The following is a 27,787-nucleotide window of genomic DNA, read 5'->3' as shown; positions in this document are numbered from 1 at the left end:
GTCAGGAAATCCAAATAAAAATTTAAAAAACGAAGGGCAGACTTTGGGTTGTTGCAAAATATTAATAAATATTATAAAAATATTAATCGTAAGTGCCTTATTAAGAAAAGGTCTCACTGAGATTCTTTCGTCGGTTCTTATCTGGTCTGAGATATTTCTTTCCAAAACGTCCGCTTTTTTGACAAGCAATTAGCGGACGTAATTAAATAAAAGATAATTAAACGAAAATATGTTGAAATATTATGTTTATGCACAACATGACCTAAACGTCATTAAAATCTAATTTAAATAGTATTTTTGTGTAAGCTTTAAAAATAGACGTGATAAAATTTTCATACGACTAAAGGCAAAACTGAAATAGACCATCTAGCTGCAACTGTACGTACGCTTTTATCATAAGCTTAACCGCTAAGTCCAGAGTCATTTGCATAACTGTTTGAGGTTAAAAGTATAAATTAAAGCAAGATGTAAATTTTTATAAGCGCAATCGTGAGCTACATCAACAGACATAATAAAATTTAATAAACTCGCATACATATTTTATCAATTTGTTATTTTATTAAGGTATGCCTATTATGTATTTTTTAATGTTTTTAATGGAATTATCGATACATCCTAACTACAACAGTACGCGATGATAATTATTTAGTATAAAAAAATATAATCACATAAATAATTAAAAACAATATATAATTAATATCAAATTAAATATTGAACAACATCACATACATTACTGTGATCCCAATGTAAGTAGCTAAAGAACTTGTGTTATGGAAAATCAGAAGTAACGACGGTACCACAAACACCCAGACGCAAGAAAATATAGAAAACTAATGAAATATATAACATCACAACCCTGCAAAACAGAACAATAGCAAATTTTACTATAATATTATTATTATATTTATAAATAATATAAATTAATAGAGTTCGTGTTTATATCAAAAAACAAACTGAAAACAAAAATAAAGTCATACCTCGGGGACATAAAAATTGCAAATTCTCCATACTGCAGTGCGATAAAACATAAAGCAAAATTACCACACACAAAAACCAATCTCGTGGGATACAAAGAGAACGCTCAACTACGAATGCATAATGTTTACAATTCAGATGTAAAAAATATACATATATCCGTGTTATTGTTTCATGTATCGGTTATGGAAGAAGGCTGTTTTAAGCTTAAAAAGTAATTGCCCCGACATAATTATAATGTTGCCCGAAAAGTTTATGCTTGGCTGAGACCTTGGTGTTGTTTTACCATTTCCGTAGTATAGTAGAGTCAAGTCTGGACTTGTCCAGACTTGACTTATTTCTGGTAAGGCCTTGGCCTTACCAGAAATAATAGGTATAAAGTATTCTGATAGTGTACTATCACCACATATGATTGCAAGATTGTAGCTTATAATAATTTCCAAAAACTCAACTGTATTCGTAAATAGATGGAAAAGTGCAAGCAGAACAAAAATAAATGGATATTGTGTAGTGAAACTGAATATTTTTCTTAGGCTACGATTTCCTGTCCATATTGAATTGTAAGGGGAGCCTTTATACTTTATCTAATGTCTATCTAAAATTACATTGCATAAAAGGTCGTATGTATAATTAGACGTACCGTTGTTTCATTAACATCATTTATATATTTTTAGCTCTGCGTTAGAATAACGAAACATTATCTTAACCTGATAACTGTGAAAACTATAAATTTCGATTAGATACAGTCGACGTTTCTATATTTTAAATTAAATCATTTTTACATACGATTTTTTAGCGGTACTATTTTTTTCGATGTAATTTTATTGAAAGTACATCTAATGCAGCTTATTGAGAAATTGACAATTATACGGGTCCATTATAACACCAGATGAACCTTTAAAATTACAAAAGAAACACATCCCAAGTCAAAGTTTTATGATTTGTAATAACAGAGAATATTTAAGCAATATAAATGAATTATATAACCCTAACTCTGGATAAATAAAAGTTACTCTTGTATTGTGGTGAATAAGTTTAACAGACGTGAATAAAATAGCTCAACCCGCCACTTTTCAAGAGGGATTTTAACTCTGACATGTTGTATTAATACTTCTTATTTCCATCGTTACAAACCATTAGTCTCTAGCTTACGAGTACACCACGATGTACGAAGGAGAAAGGTGACCTTCACAAATATACGACATGGTTTTCATCGCCTCTTATTAATATTATTCATTATTCAATTTAGGTAGAAATGTTTGAATGAATTAATGAATTTTTGTGATATGAAATGAAATTAATTTTTACATGATACGGGAATGAAATAATCACCTTCACAATCTCAAAAACATAATATTATAAAATTGATTGTACACCAAATCATCGATTACTTATTCTCTAGTCGGTCTCAGGTCTGAAGTATTTCTCTCACATCGATAAAAGATTTCGGCTTTGTACATATATTCAAAATTAAGAGTCGCTTCATAAATTATAGCAGCAAAAGTACATTAAAATAGTTCTCAAATAGCGCATACCTTCTATACAGAATTCGTTTCAATTTAATTTTCTGTTATGTAAGTCTGGAACTGCACTAAAATCACAAAGATATTCAAGATCATTTTAAAATTATTATTCAAGTAGCTTTTAACTTTCTGTAGGTACTGAGACCGACGTAATAACTTGTAAGTAGGTACTCGGTTGAAGACACCGCAACGGCAACGTGCTCAATGTATTTAAGACAAACTACGCCCTACCTAACCTAACCTACCCCGCAGTGCGACGTCTCAATATATTACCGACTTACCTATCAGTGTTGATTAGTTAAAAAATGCTGACTACTCATATTATAACTCAAAAGGCGGATGTAGCACGCTAAATGGATACTAACACGCGTTTATATCTATATTATTATATTTGTACTTATAAATACGTATGGATACATTAATCACCATTCAAATATAGATTGTATAAAGAACCAAGCACAAAATTAATTCCAATTTTACGTACAAATAAATCTTAATTAAATATTGAAAATAATATAAACAGGCAGATTATGTCCGGAGAACGTTAGGATTAAATTTAATTACGAAATTGGCTCTACGCATTCTATATATACATATAATTTCAGTTATTAAATTATATTATACATTTTCAATTAATAAATTTCGCTAGGTACGTAGCTATAAATAAGTTAAAAGATATAAATAAGAACCCAAATGTCCTAGAACTGTAACAATTTCCTCTCTTCATGCTGATCCAGTGCTGATTGGGGGATACACGTACGGCAGAATATTATCTGACACATGCAGGTTTCCGTCACGTTACGTCATTTGAAACAAACACAAATTAAGCACATGAAAAATCAGAGGTCATTGTTAAGATGTCTCGAGATTTTTAGTTAAAGTTACAGAAGTGTGAATATCCCTATTTGAATATTCTTATACTTGTAGCAATTTTAATTACATTTATGGAAAGAAAAAGTTTCTTTCTTAACTTTTGATTAAATTCTGATTCGCTTCTTACCCATGGGTGTTGTACCAAAGAGTTTTTAAAACAGGGTTTCATATTAAAAACTGTCGTGAAACTTCTTATTCCGAAGAGGATTTATAAAACTTAATTTATTCTTTTCTTTTACCTTCATTCATACGTTTATTCTCGAAACGATTTTAATTTTGAAAACGTTATCTAGAGTTACTAATAGAAATCTATTTTTGCTCGAATTTTATAAATTTTACTTTAGGAATATGGATTTTTTCTCAACAGGTAAGAAAACAAATACCTTTTTGTTTTTTATTCATATATTGTAAAAATATTAACATAATTATCTGGCACTTGGGCGATACGACCACGATAAGCTGTGCTTAAAATAGGGAAGTGGACATTAGTGAAAAATTAAATTTAGGGCGACGTCGACGACCGCGATATATTATTTTTATTTCAAGATTTATTGCTGCCAACTCGCTTGCATTATTAAGAATTAAGCTCGATTGTAAAGACGCGCGCGTCCGGACACGCGTCATTGTCCACGTGACATAATTTAAAATGTTATTGTTGCCGCTATCCATGACCGCTATTATAAAATTATGATGAGCGATTAAAGGGTGAAGGGCGTACACGTGTGGACATGATATAAAGTGTTTGTATTGAATTAATTTAACATACATTAACATTATCACGGATGAAATGCGTATTATCTTACTTTCATCATAAATACGGAAGTTTATTTGTTTTCATATTACTTAATCGAAAATCGAACACGACCGGACCAAATCGGCTCGACACATTTCAATAAGACAAAGAGGTTTTACCTTTGGAATAGAATTACATATTTACTGTTTGTAATTAGATTAATTGATTATTTATGTCTAGATAAACTGTCAAAACTGAGAACGTGTCGAAAAATAGTGGCCACTTAGTACACGCACACTAGGATAATAGAACGAAGTTTTGCGAGTGTCAAACGAAGCTATGACGACCCGGGTTCGATCCCCGGCCGAGTTGACGTAGAAAAAGTTCATTAGTTTCGATGTTGTCTCGGGTCTGGGTGTTTGTACCATCTTTACTTCTGATTTTCCATAACACAAGTGCTTTAGCTACTTACATTGCGATCAAAGTAATGTATGTGAGTGATGTATGAGTGTCCAATATTTATTTGTATTTATTAAAAATATTAATTTAATATTAAAAAATACCAAAGTTTAGACGCAACTAAGATAATTAAGTTGGCACGTTTCTTTTTTTTTGTAGTACGTCACTCTATAACGTAACAATCTCTGGAGACATCATTGTAGTTCTTTTTTTAATATAGTCCTTTAGGTTACGTAATATGGTTAAAGATACTTTATTTCTCAAAAAGAAATTACATTTCACTTACTTGAGAAAATTATGACTATAAACATATTTTAAATTTAAACTTCGACAATCATAATATCACTAGTTTAACATATTATTCTTACAATAAATTTTGTTTTAAACAAGGAATCTAAAACATACCCTCAAAGCAACAATAATTGTGTACAAAACAGCGATAAGAAATGCAAACTCATAGACATAGAGTAACAAAAACAGTTTGATCATCAGTTATTTATTTCATACTTTATTTTTATTCTGGTTAATTTTATTTATATATATATAATTTTTTTTTATTTTTTTATTTGCATTAGCTTAAGTTATTTATTTTATTTTAATAATGTATTGTCATGTACTATATGTTTTTTTAGTTTAATTTTAAAGATGTTAAATGAATTTGCATTTTTTATCTCTTTAGGTAATTTATTATAGATTTGTACTCCAGCAAAGATCACGGTGCGCATACCTAAAGTGGTTCGGACTTGAGGTAATAAGATGTGGTCTCCCCTTCGGCTACTACGGGTGTGAGCTTGATGAACTTTTGTGAATGAGATTTGTGAATTAATTGATTTATTCAGGATTTTTCTTATTAATATACAAGTGCCATATGCATGTAATTGTTTTATATTCATGAGCTTTGTCTCCTTATACAATTTGACTGTAGGTGTTAAATAATCGTAATTAAATAATATTTTAATGATTTTATTTTGTGCAATTTGTAGGTCCTTTAAATTGCTTTTTGGAGCAAAACCCCAAATTTCAATTAAATATTGTAAATGTGGTTTTACTAAAGAATTGTATATTATCAGTCGCACTTGCCGCGGAACGCAGTGAATGAAGTTACGTAGCTTACCCATTAAAGAACAGAGCTTTGATCTTACGTGGGCAATCTGTACCTTCCAGTTCAAACAATCGTCTAATCGAAGTCCTAAATATTTTTCAAATTGTAATTGTTGCAGTTTTTGGTTATTAATTTCGAGAGGAGTGTGTACTGGAATGTTTTTGTTCTTGGGTTTAAAAATGACGTAACTAGTTTTAGATGCATTGATCGTAAGTAAATTTTGTTGAAACCAATGAACTAGTGTGTTCATATCTTGTTGAGCTTGATTTGTTATTTCGTTTAAGTTACTACCAAAATAAAATAGACACGTGTCGTCTGCGTATAGAGAAAGATGACCTTGTATTGGAGTCTTATGTATGGAATTTATGTAAATTAAGAACAGTAGTGGACCCAATATGGAACCTTGAGGTACACCAAACTTACCAGTACTGTGAGGTTTACTTTGATACTCCCCGATTTTAACTATCTGATAACGGTTGGATAAATATGATTCAAACATTTTGTATGCTGTTCCTGATACTCCTACATCGCGAAGTTTACTCAACAATATCGAATGGCTTATCGTATCGAAAGCTTTTTTGAGGTCTATGAATAGCCCCAAGGCAATATTTTTTTTATCAATATTAGTGTGCAATTTTGTTATCATATCAATCGTGGCTGAGAGAGTACTAGATTGGGAGCGAAAGCCATATTGTCTTTTGTAAATAAAGTCGATAGACGTAAGGTAGTCGTCTAATCGTTTAAATATAATTTTTTCAAAAATTTTTGATATGACTGGAAGTACAGATATAGGCCGGTAATTGTTCGGATCACTTTTAGACCCAGATTTATGTATAGGAATGACTTTGGCTACTTTTAAGGCATCTGGAAAGATGCCTTCAGCAAGGTGATAGTTTATACATTTTGTTAAAGTGTCCATTATTAGGTTACCAATGCACTTTACAGCTTTAGTAGTTATACCGTCGATCCCAGTACTACAGTTTATATCAAGATTATGGATAATTTTGGAAACTTCAGCGGCATCACAAGGTTTGAATGAGGACAATGTTGATGAGTGACGTATTTGTGTGATAGATGGATTTGAAGTGTTGTGATTTTGTTTAGCTAAGATAGTCTCTGCAAGAACAGAACCAATAGTAGCGAAGAAGTGATTGAATGTTTCACAAATCTCATTACCTTCAAGTATAGGGCCGGATTCAGTTTGGAGCTTTGGCGGAGTATTGTCAGCCTTGATTGTATTATTTGACAAAGTATTTAATAAATTCCACATCTTCTTAGTATTTCCTAAATAATTTATAAATTTCTTCTTATAGTATTTCTCTTTAGCATTTCTGATTTTTTCTGCTGTTTTCGATCTTTCAATTCTGAACTGCTTGTCAATTTCTTCATTTTTGGGATCTTGTTTTAATTTAAACCAAAATACATTTCTTTCTTGAATACTAGTTATAATATCTTTGCATATCCAGTCTTGTCGAGGAGGATTTATAATTTTTGTCTTGGTTACTTTGCTGTTTTTAATTCCAGCTTGTATTGTTTTTTCTAAATGTTCATAGCTATAATTTGTAGAACAAAATTTCGCATTGCTAATATAGCTATTAAGTGTTTCATAATTGATTGCTTCGTAATTTATTCGCTTTTTTGCCGGTGGTTTATATTTTTTTATAGATAAGTAAATTTGCTTGTGGTCGGACATGGGACTTTCAATAATGGCCATATGAAAGCGTTTATCTTTTAAATTTGAGCATATATGGTCAAGAATAGTCTTAGACAGTGTCGTTTCCCGTGTGCAATAATCATGATGAATGTTGTTGATGAAAATGTATCCAGATTCTTTTATAATACTTTTATAGCGTTTGATATTACGATTTTGTGATAATAAGTCTATATTAAAGTCACCAAATACAATTGCTCGTTTCTTTTGAACCAATTGTGTTGAGTAAAGCTCAAAAAAGTCAGATATATTTGTTGTTCCGGGATTGTAAACAAGTCCTATGTTCAGTGCGTATTTCTCAAGATATATCCAGAGGTAATTTACCCCTCCAGCGTATACTTCTTCAAAGAAACTGTGTTTTAGATTATCGTGTACAAATATAGATACGCCACCACCTCTTGAATCTGTTCTGAGGTTGTAATAATGAGTGTAATTCGGTAATTGGTATAACTTAACGTCATCTATGGATCTTAACCATGTTTCGGTCAAGAGAATTATGTGAATTTGACATTTAATTGATTGAATTATACATTTAATTTCATCAAATTTACCATCTTTACGGATACTTCGTACATTAGCATAGAAGAAATTAAGTTGAGACTGCGATACAATAAGATCCTGATATGTGTGGCAATACTGGTATGTAATATTTTCGTGTGTAATAGTTTCTTTGTCCCTTAAACTTAATGTTTCGAGTTTTTTGATAAGTTTTGTATAATTCTTGGTGTCCCTTTGATGTATTTTATAGTTAAGTTCTCTTCTCCGTTTGCTTTGCGGCGATTGAGTTCTTCACTAAGTTCCTTGATTATAGTCCTTTGAGTAGGAGTCTGATCTGAGTATATTTTTACGTTATCAGGTAATTTATTCTTGTTTCGTAATATATATTTAACTTCATGTTGATTTTCAAAACATACCTTAAGCGGTCGATTTTTTCCTTTAGAGTATTTGCCCATTCGCATAGTTTTATGTATCTTAGGATTTTCAGCTGTCACATTCTGAAAAGTTTTTTGAGCAAGACTCAGATCCATGGCTTGGCGTGTAGAACTATCAGCATTAGTTTGTTCAGTTATACCAAAGACTATAATATTCCTACTTCTGTTAGCCCTTTCCTGCAGTTCATTGATGATTTTCTCATTATCAAGAACATCTGGGGTACAGGGTTTGGTCGAAATACACTCAAGCTTGCTTAATTTTGCCTCAAGCTCAGATATTTTGGATTCTGTAATGGAGTTATTCTTCTTCAGTTCTATGATTTCGGATTTTACACTTTTTTGTTCTGCTAGCATTTTACTAGTTGATGTTTTGATTTCGTTAATTTGATACTTCATTGCGGATATGTCATCGCGCATCATTGACAAATTGCTCTCGAGTATTGAGATTAATTCCCCACGGAAGTTGTTGATTTCAATAAACATATTATATAATAGATATATCCAGTTGAACTAATAGCGAGATGTTTGTTATTAAATTTAAATATACCTTTATAACATTGAAATAAACTCTCCCTTAGATGGAAGATCTCATGAGAAAGGTTAAGATATCGTCGGAATAAAAAAAGGTTATGATGAAATTAATGACGAACATCTGCTTGTAACTGTAACAAAAGAGAACTGACTAACATAATATACATACATAATACGGCCAGGTTTGAGACATTACATATTAAGTTTTCTATAAATATAAAAAGGTTTTTTTTTTTATTATATTATCAATGTAATAAGACATGAATAAAGCTAATTATTACTGGAAATAATATTGAACTCTTCAATGTTTTAGATAATAATAGTCTCAAGAGAACGTAAATATTACATCGATTATTGTATTGTATTATATTTAAATAATAATGTTGGGCATAGATAACCATGGCTAAAATCAGCAGGTAGAGCGCACGTTTGCTGTTTATAGTTCGGGTTTACCCTCGCCTTAAATAAAATTATAACAATTGAAAACTACTATTTTTTGTACACAAAAGATTTTTGTGTAGACTTGTAGAGCATTTACCGTAAGCACACTCATTAACAATTTCCTTGAATGGATATATAAATTTGTTAAATTTAATGAATATTGCAATAATATGATAAAATGAACCTTACCAGATATGTGAGCAAAGCATAAAGTTAGTGTGGCTATAGCACAACCGGAAGCGAGTGCAGTGGCGAGAAGCACAGCTGAGGCGGACGCGCCAACTCCCGCTCCGCCCGCCGCTCCACACACTATAAAAACATAGAGGAAGGACGCCGCACACTCTGCCACTACAGCCTTCCATAACGAGAGTGTCCGCACTTCAAGCCTAGCCGGCACTCTACCGGCCAACACATTATCACTGTTCGAATTCGCATCCTTTCGTAGGCACTCTAACTTTTCGAATAAAGTAACTATATGCTGTTCCAAATTGTTATCATCTATATTAAACGTTTGTTCGCCCATTTTTATAAAATTTAATATTTAATTAATCAATGTTTCGACATAACATCGACTGTACAATAAAGTATTGACTTAACATTTACGTATTTCGCGCGCTAGATCGTATCGAACGAACACCCACGCACTACAAAGAACCGGCTCAGAGTGGTTCGTCGCGGCAAGTGAATGAGCGAAGACTGAATGGAGCGGGGGCACATGTTCGGCGGCCGCCACTTGTTACGCCCCCGCCCCGGGACGTGCATTTCAGCGAGGGTGTAATAAAATCACCAACTTGCCGCTCCACTATTACAATAGCCTTTAATTATATATGCTATTATCGTAACGTAATTTTTATCTTGTATAATTATTACATTGACCTATTTTAAAACTCCAAACGTATGGTCAAAACAGCGTTAATTTTATATTGTTAAAAAAGGAGTTTTAATTTTATATTGTTAAAAACCGTGTGTATTTCTTTTATTTTATAACATTTGATACCCATTCGTTTTCTTCGTTCGTATTCTTTATTATGAAACAACTGTTTTGGGTTTCTTTTATATTTATATATCATTTTTCTTCAGATGCTTTCGCTGGGAAGGAATATTAATCATAACGAATTACAACATATATTACTTAGTTATGTCAAAAATATATATATTATATGTTGACGAAAAGTGAATTCATTTAAGTATATAATTAGGTAGCAAATTCATCCCTTTAACCTATATGGATCCTACAACATAAAGTCCAGATCTGAAAATAGATAAAGACAATATTAAATAAGGAGATTTTTTCACTGTATGAAATTAGTATAATATTTAAGTCTAAAATACGATAGTTCCTGTCTGAACTTATGTCTCTCTTTGAATATGAACATACAACTGACGGTTTTATCGATCGATTATAATAATTTTACATTACATTAGCAGCCTGTAAATTTCCCACTGCTGGGTTAAAGGCATCCTCTCCCTTTGAGGAGAAGGTTTGGAGCATATTCCACCACGCTGCTCCAATGCGGGTTGGTGGAATACACATGTGGCAGAATTTCGTTGAAATTAGACCCATGCAGGTTTCCTTACGATGTTTTCCTTCACTGGCGAGCAAGAGATGAATTATAAACACAAATTAAGCACATGAAAATTCAGTGGTGCCTGCCTGGGTTTGAACCCGAAATCATCGGTTAAGATGCACGCGTTCTAACCACTGGGCCATCTCGGCTCTTACGTTACTTTCTTCTGTTTTTATAGTATCTATTTTTTCCACAATGTTTGCCTGGAAGTGATTATTGACGTCAAATCTGCTAAACTATCTTTGTCATGGCGATGTAGTTTGATAATAGTAATAAATAAACGTTACCTTATCATATCATTTAGTTTTTTTTGTTTTAATGTTTATAATGTTTCACTTTGATAATTCAAAATATTAATTTATGGAAGGTAGCGACAATCGTGTAAGCATTTCTAACTCTTTACTTTTTATGGCTTTAGGTTCTTTGCGGAAGTTTAAATATTGACTACCATTATTTGAGGCCTCAACAGGCCTGCTTTGTTTTTCGTAATGATTGTAACTATCAAGTACTACATATTTATTTAAACTATAAATATGTATTTGCATAATATTTAGAAGAAGATTTAAAAACATTTTTAAGTGTGTCGTCAACAGTGGCATAGTTCAAATGCCTTAGGGAAAGACAGAAGGAAAAACGAACAGATATGAGATACATGAAGACGAGATGGCCCAATAGTAAGAACGTGTGAAAGATTCATGCGTTCTAACCATGATTGGGATCAAAACCAAAAACACCTTTATATTCATTAATTTAATTAATTTTAATTAATAATTTGTGTTTCTATACAGTAAATCATCTCGTGCTCGGCATTAAAAGAAAATATCGTGATAAAACTTGCATGTGATACCCAACGACAATTAATCAGCGTGGTGGAATAAGCTAAAAATCTTCTACTGAAAAGGAGAAGGTTCAGCAATAACACAAAAAACAACCTGTGACGTAACAACGAAAAGAAAAATCACGTTAGCATAAGGCATTGCTATACACAAACACACGCATGCGTCCTTTATCTTTACCCTGAAATAACGAAATAATTCAAGTTACATTAGGTTTTACTAATGAGCATTAAAATATACTAAATGTGGCTTTGCCAGCTAAACGATCTTATATTTCCATTTAATAGTAATATGAAATTTCATAAACAGAACCCTTCCAATAGCTTTACACAACTTTACCTAAAGGGATGGATATGAAAGAATGGTTAATTCCTAGATTAGAATCCTGAATATGATTAAGATCCACCCTCATAAAAAATATATGTATTTTATACTTATTGAACACATTAATTTACTATTAAATCCAAATAATAATATCTTTGGATTGAATAGTAAATTAATGTAAAGCAAACACAAAGTTTACACCAGCCTACAAAAAATAAGATTGACAGGGCTGCCGATAGAGCAAAATCATTTCATACCACTGAGTCATTGACTTTATATAAAATAGAATCAAAACTGTTAATAAAAAAATAATGAATTTCCATCATTTTGAATTTGACCTATAAAATTGGAATTATATGACTTCTTAATGGAATAATCTTTCTTATGGGAGGGTAAATCGCTTCGTTACGTAACGCGTTACGGCACCAGTCTGTCTGGCTTCCTTTTCTCTTATATATTTTTAGTTACAATTCTTGAATATGTACATTATAACTAAGATGAAATATATTTTATAATCAATAAAAGTATTTAACCATATTATATTTAATATACATAAAATTTAAGTAATAACATAAGCTTTTCTCAACTTAGACAATTTCAATATTAAAGAGTTCAACTTAGATCAGCTTAAGTTATCACTTCTGTCGGACGTCCCTAGAAGACGCGTACGTTTGCCGCACATTTTTTTTTTATTTTTGTATCCAATTACACAATTTAATCTACTAAGCAAACTGGATACGTAAGATATCTAAATTACACATACACTATTTCTATGCATTAAATACTACCTGACGGACCTAGATATTATAAAAATAATTTATAAATGGCAACATTACAAGAGTCTGTGATACTCAGAATAATACAAAAAACTATGGTTCGGAACAAAAAGAAAAAAAAAAACAAAAAATCATTTTTTTTTTATTGATGTTGTAGTGACCATAATAAATATTTTTTTTAAAGAACTAAAAACATTTTTATTAATATTTCGTATCACTGAAAATATAGAATCCAAGCCATGTTTTAGAAAAATCTAAATGACAAGATCATAGATAACTGTATAGCGCCCTCTATAATCGTAAAAATAAAATACACATCGTAATGGTGGTAATCGGAGTGAATATTGACTGCATCTATTTTTATTTGTATTTTGTAATTTATTAGTCTTAATCACATTATTTTATATTGTGGCTGCGGCCATATCATGCTTGCTTATGTCGGGCGTATCTAAAACATCTGTTTTGGTTGAGGAGGGTGGTAATCAGTTTAGAAAACGTTCTCATTTAAGTTCTAACAACGATCAGTGCAGCAAAAGAACAAAATTTGACGATATGAGTGCAAATGAAAAAAAATCAAACTTCTCAATGTTGAACCCAAATTCTAACGGTACTATAAAAATGACATCTTCATCGATGAACAAGCCTGGGGCAGCGACAAAGAAACTAGTTATAAAAAACTTTAAAAGTGTGTTTACGATTGATTCCATTGGTCATGTCATAACCTCTGTGACATCTGGTAATGAGTGCGAATATTTTGCAGGTAAACCGAATCTTCCAGAAAATTATCAGGAGACAACATGGAGCAAACTTCGGGAGGCCGTTATAGCTATACAAACCTCAAAGGCAATTGCCTATTCCTTAGAAGAATTATATCAAGCAGTTGAAAATATGTGCAGCCATAAGGTAAATAAATAGAATTGGCTGGCTGGAATAATTAAAATACTGATTAAAACTAGTAAATATGAACCAAACTAATATCCACAAAAGATTCTTTATTTTCTTGATTGTAATTATATTTCCCAACAATTCAAATTTGTATAGATCATACAAATAAGGCTAGCCAGTACTGGATAATCATTTAGAAACAATTACCTTGATTTATTTTTACTCATAAATAAAATATTCTATTAACCTTGGTAAAAGGAACTATCTTATAAATAGTTCAATCAGTTATTGTTTAAATTTTATACATTTTTATCTCTAGACTCTCACAAAAACTTATTAATTGACTATTTTAATGTCAAATAAATGTTGAGCTACCACCGGTTCTATTAATTCTGAGTCTTACACAAATTATTACAATAACATCAATAGTTTTGATGACTGAATGTTTGTAACATAAATATACAAGATATATTTGACAATGATATAAAAATTGTATATAAGTCAGTCCATGACAAATAATTACTACTTTATGTAATTGTTATTATATTATTCTCACTGTTTATTTTTAAGATGGCATCACAACTGTATGTGAATCTGACAAACCTAGTGGAGGCGCATGTAAAGTCCAATATTGAACAGTTCCTCTCTGAAAGTATGGACAGACAAGTGTTCCTCAAACGCATGGATGACTGTTGGCGAGCACACTGCCGCCAAATGATCATGATCCGTAGCATCTTTCTATACCTAGACCGTACCTATGTGTTACAGAATCCTAGCATACATTCTATATGGTAAGAAACTATATTGACACATAAGGTATTTCAATGCAAACATAACAAATAAAGTCTATCAATTTATCAATCAATCATTGATTGATTGAATCATTTATTATTAATAGATACAAGAAGTTTTTAAATACAAGTTGGTGTAAAAATATAACTTTATCCTACTAAAATTGGTTTACTCATATAAGTTATGTTTAATTAAATTAACTTGCAAAATACTTTGTCATATCTAATTGTGTTTAAAAATCTGTTTACATAAGTTATATTAATATTATTGTCTACTCTAGTTATTTTGTACATTTTCTCCATAGAACAATAGTCACCGCATCCAGAAAAGGACATATTTTCTTCTATTTTCTATTATAGTGCCATGTTAATAAGCTTCTTAGTTTAAAAATAATAATTAATTTGACATTGAAAACACCTAACTGAAAATAATTGAATCAACTTAATAATTAACTCAGTTTTTCCTCTTTTTATTATTTTAAAATGATGTTGTAGTTAAATACACAATCCAAGTACATTCTCAGTTACATTTAAACTAAATAAAGATAAGTTCTATTAAAATAGAACATACATACATTATAGACTGTCAATGAGATTTAAAATAAATATATTTTAAATGTATTTACGTTACATTGCTCTTTTTCGAATTTATGAATTTGCTCTATTTGTACGATATACAGTTAGCCTAATTTTGATTTATTATAAAAAAATCTCTTCTATTTGAAATCAGTTTTTATTATTATTTATAACTAACAACAAAAATAATAGGTCAGTAATAGATAATTCAAACAAAAAAAAACAATATTTTTTGTAATAGTTGGAGATTTGTTAAAAAAAGGATTGTTTTAAAAATGTTTAATTCATTTATTCATAAAATATGTAATACAATTCTTGGGAAATAACTGCTACTGAAAACAAAAGTTACTAATGGAAATATCATATAAACATCTATGCCCACATTTTTACCAGTGCTCTGTGCAGGCTGGCCTGGGTGAGTAGCACTTGCTCGTCGTATATTCTACCGTTAAACGTCACTGATTTGCATAACTGTGTTCCGGTTCAAATGGTGAGTGAACCAGTTTTATTAAAGGGTCAAAAGAAATTAAACCATAGAGCTTAAAAATTGAAAATATGTTATTTCACAAATACAACAATTGTCATCTGTAAATAACAGGGATATGGGCCTCGACCTGTTTCGTCACCACATAGCAATGAACACACTAATTCAAACGCGCACGGTGGATGGACTTCTGCTGCTAATAGAACGCGAGCGCGGCGGAGATGCGGTGGACATCTCACTGCTCAAGAGCTTGCTACGGATGCTTTCTGACTTGCAGATATATCAAGACGCATTTGAACACAAGTATGGAAAATCAATATACATTAATATAAGTAAAGAAATCTACTCAAACATCAAGAAAACTTGTAGTTATGTATGTTTTGCTATTAATATAATTTTGTCATATATAAATGTTATGTAAACTGTTTCCTTTACAGATTCCTGCAAGCAACAGAACGGTTGTATGCAGCTGAAGGTCAACGATTAATGAGAGAATTGGCTGTTCCTCAATACTTAGCTCATGTTGAGAAAAGACTTAGGGAAGAAAATGAACGACTGTTACATTACCTAGATCCCTGCACTAAGTAAGTACATTAAATGAACATGACATTTTGTACAATATATTATATATATATTATATAATAAACTTATTAAAAAACAATGTAGTCTATTCAACAACAATCAATTACAGACGTGACAATGTGTCATATGAAATAAATTTGTCAATACTACCTTTCTCCTCCTCAGGTGGCAACTCATCCACACTATTGAACGACAGCTGTTGAGCGAGCACCTGACGGGTATCCTCAGCAAAGGTCTTGAATCCCTAATGGATGGTCCACGGCTCCACGACCTGACCACCCTCTACAACCTGTTCAGTCGTGTTAAGGAACTGGGACTTAATGAGCTGTGCAACCATTTCAATGCCTACATCAAGGTATTTAAATTGTATTTGCATCAATTTTTGATACTTCAATATTTTTGTATTTACTATAACAACTTATATAAAGCTTTGTAAAGGACTTAGTAAAATCAATTCAAGTAGGCCATTGCAAAAAAATATATATATAATTTCTAATATATTTTCAGAAAAAAGGACGTACTATAGTAATTGAGCCAGAACGTGATAAGACAATGGTAGCTGAACTATTGGAGTTTAAGGAACAACTGGACAATGTCGTAAGCACCTGCTTCCAAAGGAATGACCGATTCCTTTACTCTATGAGGGAAGCATTTGAGTACTTCATTAATCAACGACAAAACAAACCTGCAGAACTAATTGGTATGATCCTGCTGGCACTTGTTCTTGCTTCATTTTTTATATATAAATCGCAAGCTGCTGCGCTCTTGCTGTCGCTCTTTTAACTTTACTGCTAGTACAAAAATTTACTTGATAACTAAAATTGGATAATAAAAGTCCAAAACTGTATAATATGAATATAAACAATTAATTACTGTAAATATACTTTAATCAAACATAACAATTTAACATTAACATTATTAACATTACAATCTCATCAAAATATTTTTCTTTTATTTCAGCTAAATTTGTTGACTTAAAACTTAGAGCTGGCAACAAAGAAGCCACTGAGGAAGAATTAGAGAGGCTACTAGACAAGATAATGGTTCTGTTCCGTTTCATACATGGGAAGGATGTCTTTGAAGCATTTTATAAGAAAGATTTAGCAAAAAGATTGCTCGTGGGCAAATCTGCGTCAGTAGATGCTGAGAAGTCAATGCTTAGTAAATTGAAACAGGAATGTGGGGGTGGTTTCACCTGTAAACTAGAAGGCATGTTCAAGGACATGGAACTGTCCAAGGATATTAATATTACTTACAAACAGGTAATTGACACAATTTTAATAATAGCATTAAATCCCGTATGAATATGAGTTAGTTTATTTTATATAGACACCCGACCATACTAGGTCATCATTATAATTATTCTTAATTATAAACGTTTGTAAGCTTTATTTACGGCCACATATTTATCTCGATCTTTATTTCTTGCTAAAAGAAATTACTCTCTGAGATCGACGACTGTCAAAATGAAATAAATTGGTACATGATCTAATGCAGCACTTGGCGGCGAGTCAGGAAGGTGTCGGGCTGGAGCTGTCGGTGTACATCCTGACGATGGGCTTCTGGCCGACCTACCCGCCGGTGGAGGTGCGTCTGCCGGCCGAGCTCACGCGGCACCAGGACCACTTCGCCAAGTTCTACCTCGCCAAGCACTCCGGCCGCAAGCTGCAGTGGCAGGCCACGCTGGGCCACTGCGTGCTCAGGGCTCACTTCTCGCAGGTATGTCATATTTAAATAGAATCAAAAGCATTTCTGCCCAGAAACAGTTATTCTTATTGTACCCGGTCCCATTATTCGACAGACTCGCTCGCCATTTATACACAAATATATCTGTAGGAATTGCATTCTACATTATAATTCATACATGCGTCGACGTCCAGAGACGCGCTCCGACTAAATTAAAAACCAAATTCGGGAGCTATTTATACTACGCGAAAATCGGCAAGCGCACACGGCGCTTATCCAGCGCGCTCTATCGGACTTTCATTGTCATTGGTCGGAAAATCGAACATTTAATTCGTAGTTTAATTTCCAAAATATTTTCAATTGTAATGTATAACTTTTAATTGGCTGAATCATAATTTTTATCATTGTAAATTTTGTAACTTTCTATTGGTAGAAAAGTAAGCGTTTTCTTTGGACGAAAGAATTTGTAAATATGCACTGAAATTATTTCATTGGATAATATTATTCCTAGATTTTGTATATATATCGACACATTTTTGAAATAAAATCATTCCGATCCGACCAGCAAGAAAGTGTTCTTTTACTCAAGAAATAGTAACAACAAGTAAGCTAGGGACCAGTACCCCTACATATCAATTGCTATTGAACTACATCCATTAACAACTTTATTACATCCCTCAAATAATTAATTTACCACTTAAATCAAAATAAAATCTCATGAAAATTGTAATTTTCCTTTAAAAAACCTTAAAAAACACTACCTAAACATCAAACAAAGAATATTTTTAAGTATAATATGTCTAATAATTTCAATTTCAGGGTAACAAAGAGCTACAGGTTTCATTATTCCAAGCTCTCGTCCTATTACTATTCAATGATGGAGATAATCTCTCCTTTGAAGAAATTAAGACTGCCACAAATATAGAGGTAATTATATACAACCACAATTGACCTACAATCACCTAGTAGATAGTCATTCCAGTGTTTTTAGTCTAAAGGGAAAGCCAAGACTTGGAACTGATACTGAGCTACTTTATTGTCTAACCGATACATCAAAGGTCCGATATGTATAGTAATCCATTCGGAAGTAATAAAGATAAACAAAAACCTTTGATTTACGTATTCCATGCAATTTACTAAATAGCTCAGCTATATTGTGCACTACTAACTGTTCTTAATTATTATGCCATTATTTATAATACAACGCTATTCCACTTAACTACTTGTATCCCCTTTAATTTTACTTCCAAAGACTCGGATAACAGTTGCGACGACGATCAAACGCCATATTATTCACAAATTCATAAGGAATATCATAGATAACTCAAGCTCTCGCATCCATTCGACGTCAAACGTTACTTGGGTCGGGCCCTCGTGCCGGTGCACTAGGCACTAGGCACTAGACACTAGACTAAGGCAGCGCGGGGCGCGGTGCGCAGGAGGGCGAGCTGCGGCGCACGCTGCAGTCGCTGGCGTGCGGGAAGGCGCGCGTGCTGCTGAAGGCGCCGCGCGGGCGGGACGTGCAGGACGACGACCACTTCTCCTTCCACGCTGACTTCACCAACAAGCTGTTCCGCATCAAGATCAATCAGATACAGATGAAGGAAACCGTAAATAATCGTTCATCTCATTTTAAACATTCCCAAATATTTAATAGTGATAAATCTTGAAATGGTCTTTGTATTTTATATTATTTTTTACAAAATTAAATAAATTTTCTTACATTCGACGAAATGATTTCGTACATCACTAATACAAGACAAAACCGAAACTAATGAACCCTTGTCGTGTTTTCAGAGCGAGGAACAGAAGGCGACAGAGGAGCGCGTGTTCCAGGACCGTCAGTACCAAATCGATGCAGCCATCGTTCGTGTTATGAAAATGCGTAAAGCGCTGTCGCATAACCTGCTGATTTCCGAGCTCTATAACCAGCTCAAATTCCCCGTCAAGGTACTCAAATTTTACTTTAAAACAATTAAATAGATACATTTTTATTAGTTATTCAATTTTGCAATACTTGAATTAAAAGTGTAAATATTATTCAAAATATATATTTTTTATCCAAAAATTGCTTCCAGCCGGCCGACCTCAAGAAGCGCATAGAATCACTGATCGACAGAGACTACATGGAACGCGACAAGGACAACCCCAACCAGTACAACTACGTCGCGTAGTGGGCCCCCCTCCCCTTCACCCTCACGACATCTCATACTTCTACCCTCAGAACATACCATCGACGGCTTCACAGTAACAAATACTACCATATATCAGAAGCATCTGAAAGTAGTCTGCTTTGTAGGATAATGACAGGGGTTTATGTCCGAATTTTCGTTTTCCTGAACTTTTTATGTACTTCACAAACTCTACCTTACCTCAAGCTTATGCAATTAAAATGATATATAAATTTCGCTTGAAATAATCGAAATATATTTAAGAGTTTTTCAAGTTGTACGTGTACATACGAAATGATAATATTAGAAGGCATTAAATAATATAACATAATTTGTATTTATTTTAAAATTAAATTGAGCCTGTAATCTCGACCGTACCGATCAATCTCTATCGTGTCTTCTCCATCGCACGTGTCATTGGCGAAATAATCTGTGCCCTTTCGGCACAAATAAAAGCAAAAAAAAAAAATTAGTGCGTGTGAAATGGGTTCTCACACCCAACAACCATTCTTTGATATTTTATCGATGGTGACTTGAAATGTCCATTTGTTTTTATTACCCGCTATCATTTTCAGAAACACATTAAAAGAAACACAACATAGTATAAGCCATAAATCCATGAAAGACATATAGAAAGGTAACGAATTAATTGAGGGTAGAAAATATTACCAAAGTGAAAGACCCTTACCGAAGTCTATGAAAACCTAAAAAAAGGTCCTCAACCATACACACTAGCGGCATAACGTGTGATATTAGACGATGACCCTCCTGAGGTGCCCTCGCTAGAACACATGTATTATACAGGCGTGTAAGTTGCATCGACGAAGCATTTTAAGTCACACAATACGCCATTTGTGTTTGTACATTTTGTATTTTATATAATTTCGCTTTGTGACCTCTAGTTAGAAGCAAAAAGAAACTGAACTGTACTCGTAATTCTTTGGGTGTCTTTAGTTTCAGGAGGGATCACCAATAAAACTATTTATAATTTTCCGAAATTGTTTTATTTATCATTTCTCAAGTTATATTCACAAAGGATGTATTCTTACTTATACTTATTCCAATTAAATAACATTTATAAAAAAAAACACGGTAGGTACTCCAATTGTGTATTATTATTAAGTACCTTGTATCCTATATTTTCATTAAAGATCTAAGTGCTCAGGATTCGATTTATTAAAGGCCATATTTATGCTAGTCGAATAATATAAATTTAACTAGAAGTATGACTGAACGATAATTAATGTTATATTCTCTTCAACCCGGGTGTCAATAAAATAAATAGGTCTTTGAAAGCTATTTTTACGATTTTTAAACTAAGGGCAGATCAATTACAAATTATTACATCTAAAGTATATATATCTTACATTCATAATTTGGGAAGACATTGATTAGTCGAAACACTAAAAGGTATTTCGTTAGAAAGGGGATTGTCGACTATTGTTTTATTTATTATGCAATAATATTTTTATAACTAAGACACTGCATGTAAACGTGCAATTTGTTCTACAAATAAATTGACAGTTGAAAAAAAACGTACGATCAAATTAACATATATCTCTACTTTGTGTATGTATAAATATTATTACTAAGTATTCAATATTTAATTAGCACTTTACTGATAAGAAAAACACTTCTAACTCAATTATTAAAAACATAAAAGCGAACTTTATCTGTATTTGTAAAAAGTCACATCTGGCAATGAAAAAGTTCGCGTTTATCTCCTGTATTAGTAGATTCGATAAACATTGGATTGTTTGGCTAACGGTACTCGTTTCAACTAAATTAAGAGTCCTCTGATATGTTACTTGTCAACTATTTTGAACACTGTATCGAGGTGATCCTTGTGATAATCCAGTTCTTCGGTCAGCGCCATCGCCAGTGTATTGGGAGTTATTTCTGTCTCAAGATAATCGCGTAGCAGAATCTGTAAAATATTTTTGATAACATAACTGTTAAAACGAACATACCTGTGTTAGAAAAACAATTCATCAATCATTTGTAGATTCATTTAAGTAAATATTACTTTTATTTGTACCAATACTGGTAAAGTATATGTGGGTTTAATTCTTTTTATGATTTTAAGAATTGATCTATTATCTCCCCAAGTCGCTGAACCCCACGTTAAGTTATTATGGGTGCGCAGACGTGCTGTATTAGTAAAAGTCAGCGTGAGTTAGACGACTTAAGATGAGCAAAGACAGGAAAAAATACAACTTAGATTAAGTTTATTTAAAAAAAAATAATGAATTTAACGTGGAGCGGCGCATCCTCGTGAATGAATAGATATATATTTTAAAGAATTATATCGACGGTAAATTAATTATAATTATTAAACTGAAATATTCTCATAATATTTATAACGAAACACATTTATATATTTTAAAGGAAAGCTCGTCCTACCTGCGGCGGGACGGCGCCGCCGTGGCGCAGCAGGCCGTGACGCAGCGCGGCGCCGGCGGGGCGCGACAGCGGCGCGGCCTCGAAGTGGCGGCGCCACACGCACCACGCCAGCGCGCGCGAGATCAGGTACGAGTAGTACTTCGCGCCGTAGCCGATTAGGTGGCTGAAGCGGTGCTGCCACGCCTTGCGACCGATGGACGTTTATATGATATATAGTGGGCCTAGCACCTCGGACGCTATATATGACGTTATATTCAACGGGCATAACATTTTTTTCTTTTGGTCAAAATAAGTTTTTTCATTTATCCTTAAATTAATTATCAAAAACAACGAATGGATGAAGCGCTGAACATTTCTATATTCTTCCATGACACTCGAAATTAATATAAGGTGTTTCACGACTCGCGACTATGAGTCGCCTTTTACATTTCGCTTTAGATTGAACGACATTTTCTTGTTAATTTGGTACATCCGAGGAGTCCTTTGTATATTTAGAATCGAAGTGGTCTCGCTGATCGCTCACCGTATTTTCGACGTAAGGCAGTCCGTAGTACCGCTTTTGGACCTGTCGCAGCACGTCTGTGGAGTCCTCGTGAGCTCCCTCGCTGTGGTAGCGCTGGTCCAACGCGGAGTAGAACACCTAACAGTTTCACGCTATGTATACTTGTTTGTCAGTGAATACAAATTAAGTAAAAACTTTGAAAACCATAATAACGTAGAAAAATAGAGGTGCAAATGTGCAAATCAATTACCTGCAGTTGCATCTCACTGGCACCAAAGAGATGCTTGGAGGCGCAGAGGCGCTGCAACATATCTTCCGGCATCGGCTCTCGGGTTTGGAAGTGGCGCGCGAAGCGACGGACCACCTACAGCAAGTTACCACAATTCATGTAACCGGTACTGCCACACAAAGCGCGCGAGGCGGTGGGGGAGGGGTCGACTCACACTGGGGCAGGCGGCGAAGTGCTCCATGAGCACGGAGGGCAGCTCGGCCAGGTCGGTGGCGCAGCGCGTGCCGGCCACGTGCTGGTGGGCCGCGCGCGCCAGCATGGAATGCAGGGCGTGGCCCATCTCGTGGAACAGGTTGTCCACGGCGCCGGGGCCCAGCAGCGCCGGCCCCGACCGATGTCCGCCGCTCAGTGACAGCATCACCACCACTATTGGATTCTACAACCGGAGTAATTGTAGCTCATCATAAAACAATATTCCCTTTGTAGTGACGATTAAAATTCGGGCTTATAAATATTGTTCATGACAAAGTTTAGATGGTAGTGACCGAGTACACTACCTGATAAGACCCGTCGGCGAGCAGTTTCCCGCCCTGAATGGTGAAATGGCAATCCTGGTGCGGCTTGCCGGGCCGCTCGTACAGGTCGCAGTAGATGTGGCCCAAAAGACCCTCACTCTCCTGCATCACTGCCAGCTTGTACACGTCTGGTGACCACGACTCGCCTGACAACATACCGACAACCCATCATCGCAATCCTGCTGACTCTTCCTACTAAAATATATGTACTATGCCGCGTTAACACAAAACATTAAGTACTATTGCCATGAACTAATGTAATTAATGTAATTTTAAGATGATGATGTCTTTCAATTAACTTTAAACGTCTTCCTTCGTCATATGCCGATTCATATTTTATCTGCGGCTTTTTCTTTATTACGACCGTATTGGGAAACACTAAACAATCATCAGCTAAGATTTAGCATTAAGGTCATGAAAAGTAATAAAACTAACAAATAATCCTGTAACAATAAAAAAAAAGATGTAACAAAATAATAATAATAATAACCTGGTAACATCTCCTCAGGCTGCAAAGTAATGCCATATAGCTCCTGGCACAGCATATTCAGACCTTCCATGCAGGCGCCTAGTGAGAAATACGGGTTGAAGTCCGACGTCGCGACGTTCAGCAACTGCGTCTTAGCTTTGTGTGTGAAGTAAGGAGTATCCCAGCACATTAATGTATCCTAATAAAAAATAAAGCAATGATAATAAAAATAACGACCAATTAATCTAGCAGACAGCAGCTTTGACACTGCTAGTGTCTACTAAATATAAAAACACATTAAAATATGTATTTATGTGACAATCGTACTAGGTAAGGCGTTTCCTTCTTCTTCATGCGAGTCATGGCCTCGAAGTCTATATTCGCGCGGTCGTACAGGTTGTCCGACAGAATGTCCAGGAACTGTCGCACATTAGCTGACGTCTCCATCGTGCTCGCCTTTATCGCTCTGAAAGAAAACACATCCGCGTAATGAAGGGAATCTGCATGTACACATATAACACTATTTGACTTCCACAAGAAAAAACAGGAGTAAGTACAAGTTAAAATCATTGAATCATCATAATCAAAGATCAGACAACAGCAGCGTTAGCTATGAGAATTAAAAATAAAAAACACATTAAGCTGGCCCTGCAATGCCCGAATGTAAAAATATGAACTACGAAAATGAATTCCAACCGTCAACATATAAAAAGTGTCGGCTCAGCGTTTATCGAGCTGATGGTCATAGCTACCGGTCCGCGTAGCAGGAGAACCCGCAGAGCTGCGCCAGGCGCTGGCGCGCTTGCAGCGTGGTGAGCAGCAGGCGCTCCTGCCCCACGTCGGGCGCCAGGTACAGGCGGTAGGCCGCCTCGCGCGCCGCGCCCTCGTCGCACTCCGCGTACACGCCGCTGACTATCACGTTGTCACCCTCCGTGCTAAAACTGCAATCCAGGAGCAAGTGCTCATCTTAGTTTTACAACAGAAAATATCATTTGAATCTTTTGTGTTGCGAAATTGTTAGCGATTTTCTGAAAAATTGCAAACACAGAAACTATAACTATTCAATGAAAGTGTACTATGTTTATAGTTCTAACGAAAATGAAAATGCGTGAATTTTAATCAGTCAATATATTTTATGATTACTCACAATTGTCTAACATTTTGAGGTACAGCAGACCGCGGAACTTTCCTGGGCTTGGCCGCTCCCGCCATAAATTGTTGACCGGTTTGAAGGATAAGATCATTGAGAGCCACTACTTGTTGTCTCGGTCCATCAGGCAGCTGTATACCACTCTGTTCGAAGTCAAACAGGAACAGCTCAGCTAAATGGCGATCACCACATGTGTTCTTCTCCACTGAGTCACGCAAAGCTTCATATAAACCTTTATGAGTATTTAGTCTAGAATATAATAGAAGAAATAAGAATTATTTTGATTGTTGTCAAAACTTCAGGAGGTCATTAGATAAAGGATTTTTATAACAGTATTCAGCATAAAATACCACTCGTAAAAAAAGTTATGTACTAAAATTGTTATTTTATATTGCCCGGGTCAAATGTTGATTAAAACTTTAATTTAGGTTTATTATACTTAATTATAGTAATTTTACATACTTTTCCACAACTCCACTAACACTGATACAAGCCTCTTCAGCGGCACCCGCAAAATGTGATTGTGGATGTGCTATACGCACAAACTCAGCTAAATCTGCAACCTTGCATAGTGTGTCTGACAGCTCATCAAAAATGTCCACCATTGGCCTTGAGGGATTGGAGGTCGCCTCTTCTATGAGGCGGTCTGTGGCTGCTATAGCTTGTTCTTTAAGCGTGTAAAATCCCTCAAAACTAGTGAGTTCAGGTTTGTTAAATAGACCCTGTCGAAAACAATTCAAATTAAATTTTTGGATGGTAATAGGTTACACTCCTATTTAAAGATATGCTTATGGCAAAGGTGGTGGTGAGGTGCACCCAATAAAGTAATAGAAGTATTGTGTCAATTTAAATCAGCTTTGAATTGGTAATAGAATAACTAATGAGTCAGTTGAAAATTCCCACATAGATCTGCACAAAACCTTCACGTTAGTAGAATTATTAAGCAGATAATCTGGTTCGTAATTAATCCATTCATTCGTCATTTCATCTTTGGTCGCAGTAGATATTTTTTTATGTACATAGCCTAATAGCAATCCACTTTGAACGTAATTCAGTATATAATGTATAACTCAAGCTTTTACTACATTATTACATATACATTTCTTTTAAAACATAATGCTGATAAGTATTACTGAATCTTACAGTTCTTTCTCTTAAGGAGTCAAAGATGGGCCTTGATGTTGGCCTTGTGTTGAATGCTGTGGCAAGTGGTGACCATGTGCTCACTCGTCTTCTCCCTGTCACCCATAGTGGCTTTAGCAGCTTCATGTCTTATATATATAAATATCTATCTAAAACAATAAAGTAAACATTAAGTATTTACTAAACTTTCTTGAAAAATCCACTTTATGATCAACATTTTTTATTTATATATTCTCTAGCTATTATAAAATCAACTTAACACATTCCAAATCCTACAATAAAAATCTGGAATTGGACTTTGATATTTCTAAAATTAATAGGTTTTTAGAGAAAATGTCAAAATAAAATATTTTATAATAATGAATTCATTCTTTCTTTCATGTTTTAGTATATTCTTAGTAAGATTGAGTTGAATTATAACTATAATAATATAATAATAATTATAAATATAGAGGATATAATTCTTTAATAATCAGTGTTATAGTTCTTAATTTCAGTTAGACAGAATATTCCTAAAATGTTATCGTATTTTGTGAGCGGAACTTTCGTTATTCTTTTTTTAACTTCTCTATAAATAATATAATAGGATCTAAGAAATATTTTAATGGTTACGTAACGATAACAAATTTAATAAAAAAATATTAATTAATGATAGCAGTACAAAAATGCAAGGACAAATGCAAGTTGTTTACTTACAGTTACTCAAATAAATTGAAAGTAAAAGTATTTCTGGTAGTAATTTTAAATAATTATGTATCGACCTCAACCACAAGAGGAAATATTTTAAATGTTATTTCCTACAATAAAAATAAAATACTTAAAACTTTAAACGCATTTTACGATTTTCTTATGTACTTTAAAAATAATCCATGTAACTCAAAAAACATCTTCATTTTAATTGTCATTTCACATTTTGACATTGACAACATACATCAATTGTAGGTTAGATTTCGTTTAGAAATCTGAGTTTCGCAAAATTTAATAAACACCCACATTTTTTTAATTGATAATATAAAAATATTGCTATTAAGACTATATCATAATTAATTATTATTCCATCCGAAATTTTGGATGGATATTTTTTACTTAATCACGCCAAAGGAAAATTAAAAATTGCCTCAAAGGTAGACTGGAAAAATGTACATAACATCGGGTGACGCCATGAAAATTGGTCGGAAACTAACTAATCATATCTCGATTGTATTTTTGCCATAATATTATTAAACTTAGATTTTTTTGTATCCAAACAGAAATTTAGGTTTATAATGTGAAAATAAAACAAAATATTTTGTTAATAAATATGATATGATTTTACTTTTTTATTGATTTATTTAATGAGCAAAATTATTTTGGCACA

General features: G+C 33.6%; 3 protein-coding genes across 4 annotated transcripts in view; 1 reads left to right on the top strand and 2 right to left on the bottom strand.

Moving 5' to 3' along the window:
* Positions 1 to 9,946, bottom strand: part of LOC125064538 (neurogenic protein big brain) — a 71,581-nt gene extending 61,635 nt beyond the window's left edge. Inside the window, exon 1 of the mRNA XM_047671640.1 lies at positions 9,470 to 9,946. Within this exon, the coding sequence (XP_047527596.1) occupies positions 9,470 to 9,803 (334 nt within the window). The 5' untranslated portion in view covers positions 9,804 to 9,946. The remainder of the gene's footprint in view (positions 1 to 9,469) is intronic.
* Positions 9,947 to 13,101: 3,155 nt separating this feature from the next.
* On the top strand, positions 13,102 to 20,952 carry LOC125069692 (cullin-4A). Of its 2 annotated transcripts, none has more exons than XM_047680436.1 (13): positions 13,102 to 13,469; positions 13,545 to 13,687; positions 14,240 to 14,460; positions 15,635 to 15,823; positions 15,958 to 16,104; positions 16,268 to 16,457; positions 16,610 to 16,802; positions 17,063 to 17,364; positions 17,618 to 17,821; positions 18,608 to 18,715; positions 19,228 to 19,398; positions 19,586 to 19,738; positions 19,867 to 20,952. In XM_047680436.1, the coding sequence occupies exons 1-13, from the start codon at positions 13,220 to 13,222 to the stop codon at positions 19,960 to 19,962; spliced, it is 2,367 nt and encodes a 788-aa protein (XP_047536392.1). In that variant the 5' UTR covers positions 13,102 to 13,219; the 3' UTR covers positions 19,963 to 20,952. The 2 variants fall into 2 exon arrangements, with proteins under 2 accessions (XP_047536392.1, XP_047535593.1); XM_047679637.1 differs by having other exon boundaries at positions 17,600 to 17,821.
* LOC125071123 (mitochondrial intermediate peptidase) lies at positions 20,951 to 27,308 on the bottom strand. The gene is made up of 13 exons (XM_047681615.1): positions 27,127 to 27,308; positions 26,431 to 26,579; positions 25,750 to 26,009; positions 25,285 to 25,536; positions 24,890 to 25,078; positions 24,465 to 24,603; positions 24,159 to 24,336; positions 23,651 to 23,814; positions 23,308 to 23,529; positions 23,115 to 23,228; positions 22,886 to 23,002; positions 22,363 to 22,545; positions 20,951 to 21,886 (listed from the first exon to the last, which is right to left on the bottom strand). The coding sequence occupies exons 2-13, from the start codon at positions 26,554 to 26,556 to the stop codon at positions 21,764 to 21,766; spliced, it is 2,067 nt and encodes a 688-aa protein (XP_047537571.1). The 5' UTR covers positions 26,557 to 26,579; positions 27,127 to 27,308; the 3' UTR covers positions 20,951 to 21,763.
* Between the last annotated feature and the right edge of the window lie 479 nt (positions 27,309 to 27,787).

Source organism: Vanessa atalanta, chromosome 1, assembly GCF_905147765.1.
Source record: "Vanessa atalanta chromosome 1, ilVanAtal1.2, whole genome shotgun sequence".
Classification (NCBI taxonomy): Eukaryota; Metazoa; Arthropoda; class Insecta; order Lepidoptera; family Nymphalidae; genus Vanessa; species Vanessa atalanta.
The sequence above is the reverse complement of the archived record's forward strand: the minus strand, read 5'-3'. Positions and strand labels throughout refer to the sequence as shown.